At 47.5% G+C, this 12510-nt stretch overlaps 2 protein-coding genes across 3 annotated transcripts in view; one reads left to right on the top strand and one right to left on the bottom strand.

The window, feature by feature from the left end:
* Window positions 1-12510, top strand: part of slc4a7 (solute carrier family 4 member 7) — a 54457-nt gene that overhangs the window by 29827 nt on the left and 12120 nt on the right. For both annotated transcript variants that reach the window (XM_062538516.1, XM_062538517.1), the window contains exons 7-13: window positions 361-476; window positions 3910-4067; window positions 5028-5115; window positions 5344-5490; window positions 6213-6316; window positions 7934-8108; window positions 8455-8588. In XM_062538516.1, coding sequence (XP_062394500.1) covers window positions 361-476; window positions 3910-4067; window positions 5028-5115; window positions 5344-5490; window positions 6213-6316; window positions 7934-8108; window positions 8455-8588 — 922 coding nt within the window. The remainder of the gene's footprint in view (window positions 1-360; window positions 477-3909; window positions 4068-5027; window positions 5116-5343; window positions 5491-6212; window positions 6317-7933; window positions 8109-8454; window positions 8589-12510) is intronic.
* LOC134082655 (complement C1q-like protein 4) lies at window positions 11093-12401 on the bottom strand. The gene is made up of 3 exons (XM_062538518.1): window positions 12180-12401; window positions 11905-12033; window positions 11093-11540 (listed from the first exon to the last, which is right to left on the bottom strand). The coding sequence occupies exons 1-3, from the start codon at window positions 12337-12339 to the stop codon at window positions 11218-11220; spliced, it is 612 nt and encodes a 203-aa protein (XP_062394502.1). The 5' UTR covers window positions 12340-12401; the 3' UTR covers window positions 11093-11217.

Below are 12510 nucleotides of genomic sequence, written 5' to 3' on the forward strand. Positions count from 1 at the left end.
GATGGAGGACTTGGAATGATTCATTTTTGTTTCTCTGCCAATAAAAGGCATAATTTAACAACAAAAACAAAGTAAATCAACTCATACAAATATATCAGTATCAACATCTATTATTGGGCAAATTGTTGATATTTTAGACATAGGTATCTGTGTCTGTCCAGAATTCCACAACAGGTGCATCCCTACTTGTTAGTTTGCATGTCAGCAGCCTTGTAAGGGAGCGTGGCCATGGGCTCTTGCTGGTGTATACACAGCATGGCATGCATAGGCCAAAACCCACCTCTGTTCCAGCTGTTTTCCTAATCACTGATTGGTGCTTCCCCCCCCCTCCCCTCCGCCACCCCTCTCTACTCTTGGCAGGGCTGCTGGCGTCCCCCCAGTCGGCCCCGGGGAGCCTGGAGAACAGCAAGCCCAGCGAGGGCCGCATCAACGGAGCCGGGGGCAGCCGTGAGAACAGCACGGTGGACTTCAGCAAGGTAACGCCTGCGCAGCCGTCTCCTCTTCAGTCTCACTCTCACTCTCTCTCTCTCTCAACAGAGCTGTTTGTTTTTCCAGCTATCCATTATCATCCATTATCCCAGATATGCAAGCAAGCACATGTATCCATGCCTCTACACACACACACACACACACACACACACACACACACACACACACACACACACACACACACACACACACACACACACATGCATGTAAACCCCAGCCTTCTGGCCACAGTTGCATTGTTCTAAAGCCACTGCATTTCTACACTGTGGTGAAATCAGCACTCCCATTGGCCCTTTTGGTTGGATTTTCCCATCCCTTAAGTCTACATCTTCCCCTGTCCTTCTTTGACTGCTGTCACTAGACCCCCCCAACTAAATAGCTGTTAATCAGAGCAGACCTCTGTTTATATGTGATGTCAAGGTCAAGGTAACTTTATTGTCCCCAAGGGGCAATTTTTGTGCTATTCTATTCTCCATTCTATTCTTATTCTATTCTCCATTCTATTCTTATTCTATTCTCCACAAGTCACACCAAGTCAACCCCCCCCCCCTCACACACACACCCTGAACCTGAAGAAGACCACACGATCGAAATGTAATTCTGTGCCAAAAGAAAATAAACTAAAAAGAAGGATTTAAAGTGTGCAAACTTTCTATTTTTCACTGTACTCACCCGAACACGGCCACATTCAGTCTCCTCTTTAGTAACATTGAAGTTTGCTCAGAAAGACACAGACACAGAGACTCCTGTTTGTGTTTGAGATGTCTTACAAAGGCTTGGTAAGCATTTTGACCGAGACATGTGATGGCGTCTCACCACAGTCAGAGCTGTTGGGAGGCCACAGAAATTCAAGCTGTCTTCAGAAGAGAGAGCCACATGTGACCTTCGCCACCATTAGTTGCCAAATCTTCTTTCTTTTACAATTCCACAGTCTTCATTGTAGTAGCCTACACACACACACACACACACACACACACACACACACACACACATACACATACACACACACAAACAAAACCTGTCTTTTTTTTCAAAACCACACAAGTTCTGTCAGGTCCCTGTGAATCCTGTCAGGAGTTGGTCAGCGGTCAAAGCGGTCAGCTGCAGCAGCTCTGGCTGTCAACTGTCAACTGACCTGCTCTCCTCTTGCATAGACAACTTCACCCCACACTGTTGAGGTGCAGCACAATACAACACACACTGTGGACAGATTCTTCTCTCTCACAGAAGTGGACAAGCACATTTCAGCATGTGGAAGCAACCCCTTGGTGTTGTACATTTGGAGAGGATACACATTGACAGCTGTAGACAGAGCTATACTCAGTCCCTGATCACCCTTTGTTCACAAGTTTAAGATGTCAAATGCAATGTTGAACCTGTTGAGCTAAAAGTTTCACTTGTTCTTCAGCCGTGTGCAGAAGAGGAGCCCCCTGGGGCCCTTGAGCTCAGTCTAGGGGTTAGTAGAGTGCCGACATGACTTATGATGCCTCTTGTCTCGTCTGGTCTTTGTGCTGCTCCATCTCGACCACCACTCGCCCGCTCCAGGATTGCCACCCGTCGTGTCACTGTAGTTGCGGTGCCCTTGGCGGGAGCTCTGGAAGGCCAAGCGTAAGTCTCTGTGTTGCCCTGACCCCTGTCTGGGTTGCCGTCGGTCAGTGTCGTGTTGTGGAGGCTGTGCCTGTGACTGTGACATCCTGTTGTGGAACCCTGTGGTTGTGATTGGCCTGTAGTGACTGTGGTTGTCTGAGATTGTTCCGTGGCATGGCTGCTATGCGTTCGTTAGGCCTTACGGTGTCGTAATCTTGTGTCTGGAATCCGTGAGAACAATAACCTTCAGACCCACAGCCACCATGGAGCGTTGTGGATTTGTCTAACCCGAGATTTCCTATCTGTGTGTGTGTGATGTGATCCCATGCTGCTGTTGTTTGTTGGCACACTGGGTTTTGTGTAACCGTTGGTGTTTTGAATTCGAACGTCCCGGAGTGCGCTCCGTGTGTGAGTCAGGACGGAGAAGTCGTCTCACGTAGCCGCCGGAGAAGAGCAATGGACGTCCCCGGAGTCTGAGAAGAACTCCTGAAGGTGTCGGAGTACAGCGTTTGTTATTATTCCAGTAACCGACTCTGAGGTCCAGGGAAGGGCCGTACGGTGTGGTCCACAGCCGAGAGCGCTCAGGCCCAGGCGTTCCCACGGGTGCAGAGCCAGGTTAGCGAGCGGGACGCGCGGGGAGGAAAACATGAGCAGCTGTGGAGGCAGCGTTGTACCTGCAGCCCTGTGTGTGGCACACAGCTGGAGCCAGAGGATCACTTGGCTGTTGGATAACATTGGTCCTCCACCGCAGTGGACCCCATGCTCCCTCTCAACACCAGCTAGCTGTGATTGAGAGCTGGACCAGATCATTTATTTTCTCTCTCTCTCTCTCTCTCTCACTCCCTCTCATTGTCTCTTTCTTACACTCTCTCATGCTCTTCATCTCTCTCTCTCTCTCTCTCTCTCTCTCTCTCTCTCATTGTCTCTTTCTCACACTCTTTCTTGCTCTTCGTCTCCCTCCTCCACACTATCTCTTTCTCTTGTCAAGTGACTGTGGTTTCAGATTGTTTGTTTCATAGTTGTGCAATCACTGCCCCGAGGCTGTGTTTGTGTGTGAGAGACGAGTGGCGTAAGTGTTGTGTGAACATGCTCTGTGTGGTGCTCCACAAGGGCTTGCCGTAATAAAGGGAGTTCATGAGCTCAGTGCTCGGAGTCAAGTGCAATTACACGTTTGCTTTAGGATGCCTTTTTGATGTTTTTGTTGTTGTTGTTGTTGTTATTCTTTGGCTGCTTAACCCCCTTCTCTGCAACACACACACACACACACACACACACACAGAGACACACACACACTCCATAGTGCTGTGGAGAGTAACGTTAACCTGGCTCCTGCCCCACCTTGGCAGTAGAGGTGGCCCTCCTGTCCAACTCTCTTCTTCAGCTGAGTTGTGCCGCTGCCAGATAGCCTGCTGTCGCCTGCCAACATGGCAGCACGAGGGGGAGAGTGCCAGGGCCCGCTGGCCCAGTATGGAGACGCACAGCATTCCTCTTCAGATTCTTTCTGCTAGCAACCCTCCTCCTCACCCCCACCCCCCTCCCAGGCCGTTTGTTTGTTATTGTTGCTGTTGACGGGATAGCACATAGCTAGAATATCTGTTCCAGGGTGAGAATTTGCATATAAGTACCAATATAAAGTCCTCACATACTTTGTGTGTGTTTGTTCGCGTAGTGTTAGTTAGAGCACAGACATACACACACAGTCCACAGACCAAGTATGTTTGACTTTGCGTTGGACCTCGTATACCTGCTGTCATTCTCTCCCACAAGAGACACACTGTACACACACACACAAGGGACTCTCTCAATGAACCTGTACCCCCCCGGCCTCCGTAGGTGGACATGCACTTCATGAAGAAGATCCCTCCTGGGGCGGAGGCCTCTAACGTGCTGGTGGGGGAGGTGGACTTCCTGGAGCGGCCCATCATCGCCTTCTTGCGCTTATCCCCCGCCGTGCTGCTCACGGGCCTCACCGAGGTCCCCGTGCCCACCAGGTATCTCACACAAACACACACACACACACACATACACATCAAACTCAGCAACCAACACTCTCTAGTTCACAGATAGATGCACAGATCCACAGTTTCTGCACATCCCCTTTTAAGGTTTATTGTAAAGTTTGAACGCCATTCCACACACACACACACACACACACACACACACACACACACACACACACACACACACACACACACACACACACACACTTACCCACCTTTGTTCTTAGTATTGTACATCACTGCTCAATCCCTGGAGCATACCTACTTGACCATGTGTTTTATGTTAACAAGCGCGACTGCATTTGTGGGCTGCATTCTGAAGCCATCTGTACTACTAACCTGAGTGCAGTACTTAGTGCTGTGTGCACAGGTACTAGACCATCTGTACTACTAACCTGAGTGCAGTACTTAGTGCTGTGTGCACAGGTAGTAGACCATCTGTACTACTAACCTGAGTGCAGTACTTAGTGCTGTGTGCACGGGTAGTAGACCATCTGTACTACTAACCTGAGTGCAGTACTTAGTGCTGTGTGCACGGGTACTAGACCATCTGTACTACTAACCTGAGTGCAGTACTTAGTGCTGTGTGCACAGGTAGTAGACCATCTGTACTACTAACCTGAGTGCAGTACTTAGTGCTGTGTGCACAGGTAGTAGACCATCTGTACTACTGACCTGAGTGCAGTACTTAGTGCTGTGTGCACGGGTACTAGACCATCTGTACTACTGACCTGAGTGCAGTACTTAGTGCTGTGTGCACAGGTAGTAGACCATCTGTACTACTGACCTGAGTGCAGTACTTAGTGCTGTGTGCACAGGTAGTAGACCCATCTGTACTAGTACTGACCTGAGTGCAGTACTTAGTGCTGTGTGCACAGGTAGTAGACCCATGCTGTGCCAGGTGCAGAGGGAGTGGTGTGTTTATGTGGTTGGCGTGTGTTCTATGGGCAGGTTCCTGTTTCTGCTGCTCGGTCCTTTTGGGAAAGGGCCCCAGTACCACGAGATCGGCCGCTCCATAGCCACCCTAATGACTGATGAGGTAAGCCTGTCTCCCTGCTCCTCAGGCTAGGGTTTAACCAAGCATCCATGGCGATGCTGCCTTAGCCTGCAAAATATTTACCCTCTTGCTGGACCATGTGAAATCTTGCATGTTATTATGTGTGTGTGTGTGTGTGTGTGTGTGTGTCTGTGTGGGTATGTCAGTACATAAACAAAATCTTACTCGGCCTCACACTTACACAATGTCTCCCACCCCTTCTGTGGACAGATTTTCCATGATGTAGCTTATAAGGCCAAAGATCGCAATGACCTTCTGTCGGGTATCGATGAGTTCCTGGACCAGGTGACGGTGCTGCCTCCAGGAGAGTGGGACCCCACTATCCGCATCGAGCCGCCAAAGAGCGTCCCGTCTCAGGTAGGGGAGGCTTCCCCCCCCACAAGAACTTGTGGCAATAAGCGCTAAAAGTCCCATTGTAGCGACATCATTTGTTCAGCAATCAATTCATCACCTGAACAAGTTCAAACCAAAGTGTCTCACAGAGAAGAGTTGTAGAACATCCTGAGCTTTCAGCTATGACTTTGTTTGGCTTCCCCTCCTTGTGAAGGATGTTAGAGAGTGTCTTCTGAACAACTATCAAGTCAGCAGTCTTTCCCATGACTGTGTCTCTTGAGAGAGATTACATTTCTGGATTATAGCATCTTTATTGTAATATTTTGAGAAACAGATTTTTAGTTTTCGTGAGCTATACGCCATAACCATCGACAGTAAGTGGAGTATAATAAATAAATAAATGAATAAATAAATAAAAATCAATTTCATAGGAAGCTCATGTAGCTTAGCCCTGATGCAGACTCTGTTTTTTCATGATGATGATGATGATGATGATGATGATGATGATGATGATGATGATGATGATGATGATGATGATGATGATATTGATGATGATGATGATGAGGATGAGAACAGCAGGAGCTCTAAAGCAGAACAGGCCACCAGAGCCCCAGGCAGAGTTGGAGTAATTCAATTGAGCTTGAGTGTAGACACATGCAGCCTGCAGCAGGCAGAGCCCAACTGGAGGTGCCAAAAGCATCTGCTGTGTTCGCCCACCTGACTGTGCCCTCCTGTGCCGTCCACAGGAGAAGAGGAAGATGCCCTCGATGCCCAACGGCTCCGCTCACACCTCGGACACGATCAAAGAGGAGGAACACGAGGCTGGACCAGAGCTCCAGAGAACGGGGAGGTAAGGGAGGAACGCGTCTGCATGAGCACATGGACATGACACACACACACACACACACACACACTCACACACACATTCAAGGAAAAAGACAGACGGACAGACACTTTCCCACAGAATCACACTCATAGGTTGGAGTGTGTCACATCCACGTAGTGACTGAACTCATCTGACCCTACTCTTGTACATGGAGCCGTAAGTTGCAAAGTGGTGTGTGTGTGTGTGTGTGTGTGTGTGTGTGTGTGTGTGTGTGTGTGTGTGTGTGTGTGTGTGTGTGTGTGTGTGTGTGTGTGTGTGTGTGTGTGTGTGTGTGTGTGTGTGTGTGTGTGTGTGTGTGTGTGTGTGTGTGTGTGTGTGTGTGTGTGTGTGTGTGTGTGTGTGTGTGTGTGTGTGTGTGTGTGTGTGTGTGTGTGTGTGTGTGTGTGTGTGTGTGTGTGTGTGTGTGTGTGTGTGTGTGTGTGTGTGTGTGTGTGTGTGTGTGTGGCAGATTGTGGCTAAGTCTCTTTTGATGAAGGAGCGCTGCTGCAGACATGAGAGGCCCCTTATTAAAGCAGCATTAGAGATTTTGGGGGGGGTGGGGGTTGGGTGAGGTGGGGTGGTGGTGTGTTTTGGGGCGGTGTGGTCCTTGGTTTCTGTAATGGCGCAAATTTTGAAAAGCCTTTCATGTCCCCTTGTGTTAAATTAAGGAGGTATATTTAGCCGGAGCAGGCACACTTTGATGTGATCTTAAAATCCGCATGAAAGCCCATTGTGCCTGAGAAACAGGCCCTTTAAAGGGCTCTTAGGAGGAGAGGAGCAGATGCACTGTGCCCTGCACATCTGGAGAGCAGAGGAGAGACGGGGGGGACGTGGGGGGGGACGTGGGGGGGGGGGGGTCTTGGGATAAACATTATGAGAGGGTGCAGTGTGACGAATACACAGGTGTTTTTGTAATGATCTTTGCACATGACACGATTTCAGCTCAATTTTGCCACGATTTTGCCGTAACCGACACATTTCCAGTTTCGTGACCGAATGTGAAAAGTCAGGAATCTCCTTCGACACCCATGTTGACACTGACACTATGACGACACGCGGCCAATATGCAGCAAGAATTTGTGGTTCTCTGATTGCCTAGTCCGACATGGTCATTGTTGGTCAATCTCAAAAGACCACCGAGGAAGACAAAAGAATCATGCAATCCGCATAGGCCATAGCATCATGTAATCCACATAGGCCATAGCATCATGTAATCCACATAGGCCATAACATCATATAATCCGCATAGGCCATAACATCATATAATCCGCATAGGCCATAACATCATATAATCCGCATACTGTAGGCCGTAACATCATGTAATCCGCATAGGCCATAACATCATGTAATCCGCATAGGCCATAACATCATGTAATCCACACATAGGCCATAAAAGACAACAGGAAAAGCTTTAAGGAGGAACAGTGACGTGGGGTGGTGGTGGTGGTTTATAAGAGTTAGAGATTGATTTACTATCATCTTCTCCCTTTGTCCATTCCTGTCCTTACCTGTCCACCTCTTTCTCTTTACACCTCTCTCTCTCTCTCTCTCTCTCTCTCTCTCTCTCTCTGGCACTCCATCCCCTCTCCCCCCGTTTGTCAGGATATTCGGAGGGCTGGTGCGGGACGTGCGGCGGAAGGCTCCGTTCTACTGGAGCGACGTGCGGGACGCTCTGAGCCTGCAGTGCCTGGCCTCCATCCTCTTCCTGTACTGCGCCTGCATGTCACCCGTCATCACTTTCGGGGGCCTGCTGGGGGAGGCCACCAAGGGCAACATTGTGAGTTTAACCCCCCAAACCCCCTCACCCCCTAAATCCCACCAGCCTTTCATGGCCATTCATACTCATTGTCTGGAGAATAATTAGGAATGTCTCCGGTTCTTTCTCTACAACCCCCCACAACCCCCCCTGTCTCTCCCTCTCTATCATTATGGATTTAGCTTTGAATCTCTCTCTCTCTCTCTCTCTCTCTCTCTCTCTCTCTCTCTCTGCTTTTTTCTTGTTTCTGTCTCATTCCCTCACTCTTTGAAAATGTCAGTCAGTCAGTCAGTGAGTGCATGTGTGTGTGGATGTCCCTGCCCAGTGTTAAACTCAGCCCCGGGCCATGCTCCTGTCTCCCCTACAGAGTGCCATTGAGTCTCTGTTTGGAGCGTCCCTGACTGGAGTGGCCTACTCCCTATTCGCTGGGCAGCCCCTCACCATCCTTGGCAGCACTGGCCCTGTGCTCGTCTTCGAGAAAATCCTCTTCAAGTTTTGCAGGTAAGAGCCAAAACTTGAGGGTTGTGTGGTCAATTACAGTGCTTCTTTTGATCCCCGAGTAATGTCCTATTGTATGGTTGGACAAGTATGATGACAAAGTATGAATTAATTTAAGTTGACCTCCTCACAGGCATTATGTGTATACAGTTCTGGAATAAATGAATCAACCACTGCACATTGTTCTGATATCATCCTATGGTTGCTGATAGACATTGACATTTGACATTGACACTCTTCATTTTGAATATGACGGTGTGTGTGTTTGTGTGCGCGAGTGCGCGTGCGCGTGAATGCACACTCACATATGGACGGTCATATAATTCAAATTGTATATATATTATGGATTTCCTGGATTTGTTACACTGTAGCGGCCCCTAGTGGTAAAGAATGACCTGACTGAGGTGTTACAGTTTTGCTTTGGTGCATTTCTCTTATCTTTTTGCACATTTCTCGAAACATTTTGTGTAACCTGCACCACACAGTGCACCTGCAAAAGCATGTATGCTCCAAATGTTTAGTTTATGTCTCAAAAATGTCTCAGTGCCATCAGGATGGCCAGTCCTTTCTCCAGTGTTTCTGAACAAGATAGTCATGTTGTCAATACAACAGTTTACTCAGTTAGTATTTTATTAAGCCATCTAAGGATAAGGTGTTGATAGCAATGATAGAAAGAGAAGAACATTTTTCATTTTCAGTGTGGCATATAAACCGCTCACAAAAAGTAAGGAAACTTGACTTTGGCCCATTATATCTCCCCTTTAGTAATACCAACCAGTAAAGTGTTTCATATCATTTTTATCGTTGATTTGTCACCTTTACAATGAGGTATAGCTTGTAAGCATAGGGCAATCATGGAATGAGCAACACAAGCAAACGTGTAAGTAGTGGCAACAAAAAATGTGCCAAAATGGCCTGTTATGCTATTGGAATTCACCTTTGTTACTTCAAGCATTGACGATTGCACTCTCCCACAGAAACGAGGAAAACAAAACATGTTTGGCATACATTTGTTCATTCTATACTCAGTGTCAGGGTCCTCAGTAGCGTGTAGAGGATCCATATGCAGCCACAACAGCTTGGCACCTTCTTCTCATGCAGGTCACCAACCTGGCTACATTCTGCTGTGGAGTGACATCTCCCTAACTCGAAAGACAGACCTTGCTATCATTGAAGGCAATCATCATGCAGTTAGATACCGGGATGAGATTCTGGAGCCAGTGGCAATTCCATATCTCCAGAATATGGGACCAATTGCCATCCTCCAGGATGACAACGCTCGCCCCCATAGAGCTGGGATCATCAGAGAGTACCTCCAGAATTTGGGAGTGGAGAGGATCTAATGGCCTGCCGTGAACACTTGTGGGATCAGCTTGGGCATGAAGTACGTGCCAGAGTCACCAACAAAACCAGGTTGGCTGACTTACAACAGATCCTTATCGAGGAATGGAATGCCATCCCACAGCAGAATGTAGCCAGGTTGGTGACCAGCATGAGAAGAAGGTGCCAAGCTGTTGTGGCTGCATAATATGGATCCTCTACACGCTACTGAGGACCCTGACACGGAGTATAAAATGAACAAATGTATGCCTAACATGTTTTGTTTTCCTCATTTCTGTGGGAGAGTGCAATCGTCAATGCTTGAAGTAACAAAGGTGAATTCCAACAGCATAACAGGCTATTTTGGCACATTTTTCGTTGGCACTACTTACACGTTTGCTTGTGTTGCTCATTCCATGATTGCCCTATGCTTACCAGCTATACCTCATTGTAAAGGTGACAAATCAACGATAAAAATGATATGAAACACTTTACTGGTTGGTATTACTAAAGGGGAGATATAATGGGCCAAAGTCAAGTTTCCTTACTTTTTGTGAGCAGTTTATATATTTCAGCTGTACAATGTAACATGTTATATTGCTGTATGTGGGAGATTGAAGGAGATTGACCAGTATTCATACAGCAGTATGTTGCCAGGTCATTAAATGTTATTATTTGACTATTTAAGTTTCTTGATGCACTTCTGAGTTTTGAGAACTTGTTGATTGTTAAGATTTCCCTGTGAAGTTAGCGTTCACCTAAGAGCAGTTCATCAATCCACATTGGAAATGGCAAAATTATACTTCACAGAGTATAATATGACAACTGGTTCAACACTTCTGCATGTCATAATTCAGGCGGTGAACTAATGCCCTAATGTTATGGAGGATAGGACTATTCAACGGAGAGCCGATATTATGTACTATTATGCATTCTGACCCGCATGACATGAACAACTGATAATGTCAAAAACAGCAGACGGTTGTACTCAATCCAATTGCGTGGGTGAGATAAAATAAGCTTGCTTTACATGTTTCCAAGTAACTAGATGGTGTGGAGGTTAAACACATAGGTTTTTTGTGTAGAACAATACACACAGTGACACTGCAGGACTCAGAGGAGTACAGAAAACAAATTGGTTGCAGTTGTTGCTATGTGACTGACTAGAGAGGTTGAAACTTTGAATATTTATTTGTTCTCAATCTTTATTGTGATGGTCAGAAATATGTACGCTCACACACATACAAAGTAGGCATTTGATTTATTTCTTATCACGATTCCTAAAGCTAAAACACATGGTGTCGATGGGACATTAAAGTCTTTCGAGTGATGGTGGTGGTGGTGTTGTGTCCGCCGGCATGGGGTAGAGCAGGAAGGCTGTGACGGTGCTGTGCCGGTTGGAGTTGTCCCAGATTTGTGTGTTTGGCCAGAGCTTAACGTGAAGCTGGTCTCCCCTCTCGAGCAGAAAGGTGGCGCCGTTGGACGCAGTGTCGCTCCCCTCACCCGAGGTCTGCTCGTGAACGATCAGCAGACTCTCAAAGCCCTTGTAGAGCACGGCGGAGAGGTCTTTATCTGTCGGGCCGTTAGCGGTCATGCGCACGTAGTAAACTCCCCTCACGGGCGCCGTGAACTTTCCTGCGTGTGCAAGGTGAAGGGGAATCAGTGTAAAAACAAAGTAGAAATGAAGGCCCACAAAACCAGTAAGCCTATGTGTGCGTCTGGAGGGGAAATTGAAGTCCACAAGGCCAATGCTGACTTGATGTCAATAAATTGTTGGTTCAATTGGTTCTTGTTACTGTAGGCCCCCTACTGGGTGGTTAAAGTACACAGTCTTGGAACTACAGATGAGAACTAATCACACAGAGATAAGAAATGCACTGCGAGTTATAACACAATATGAAGTAAATGTTTTGGAAGGAGGAAGAACAAAAGCTGAAAGGGAATTAACTCTCTACTGAACGCTCAGCTTGCCCTAAAGTGTGGAGTTACGATAGGCTACCTGTTTCAATGTCGTATGCTTCGCCAATATTCGTGATGACATCTTTGTAGATGAGTGTCTTGTAAGCATCCCCGACTTGAACCAGTCCATTTCCACCCAGTGATGCCGAGAAGGCAACTTTTGGTACATCTGTGAGCAAACATGATGTCAATGAGAGCTTGATTTCATGTTAGCCAAGTAAAGAAAGGCCGTGTCATCACTAGAAACGGTAAAAGAAGAGTGCTCAGTGCACACATATGCAAACACAGTCATGCCCCAAAGACGTGCTTCCTTACCTCTCACTTCCTGGAGTTCTTTCTCTGCAACGGTCAGTCTGGTCTTGAGCTCCTCCACCTGGGCCGTGAGCTGGGTCAGCGCGTCCGTGTCGCCCCTCTCCTGAGGAGCACCGTGGGCCAGCACCAGGGCCGTCAACACCAGCAGTGTGTGGGCCAACATGTTGCAGTCTCTCTCTGGCTCAGCTCAAGTGCTGGAGGATAAGGCGAAGACAAACACACACGCACAAGGAATTGGAGGAACTATATGATGGACTGCCCTTCAATACACAAACATGGTTATCTTACTAAGCCCACAGACCTTTGGTTGTTTGCTCACTTTTTGTGCAAATGT

This window comes from Sardina pilchardus, chromosome 6 (assembly GCF_963854185.1).
Source record: "Sardina pilchardus chromosome 6, fSarPil1.1, whole genome shotgun sequence".
NCBI lineage: Eukaryota > Metazoa > Chordata > Actinopteri > Clupeiformes > Clupeidae > Sardina > Sardina pilchardus.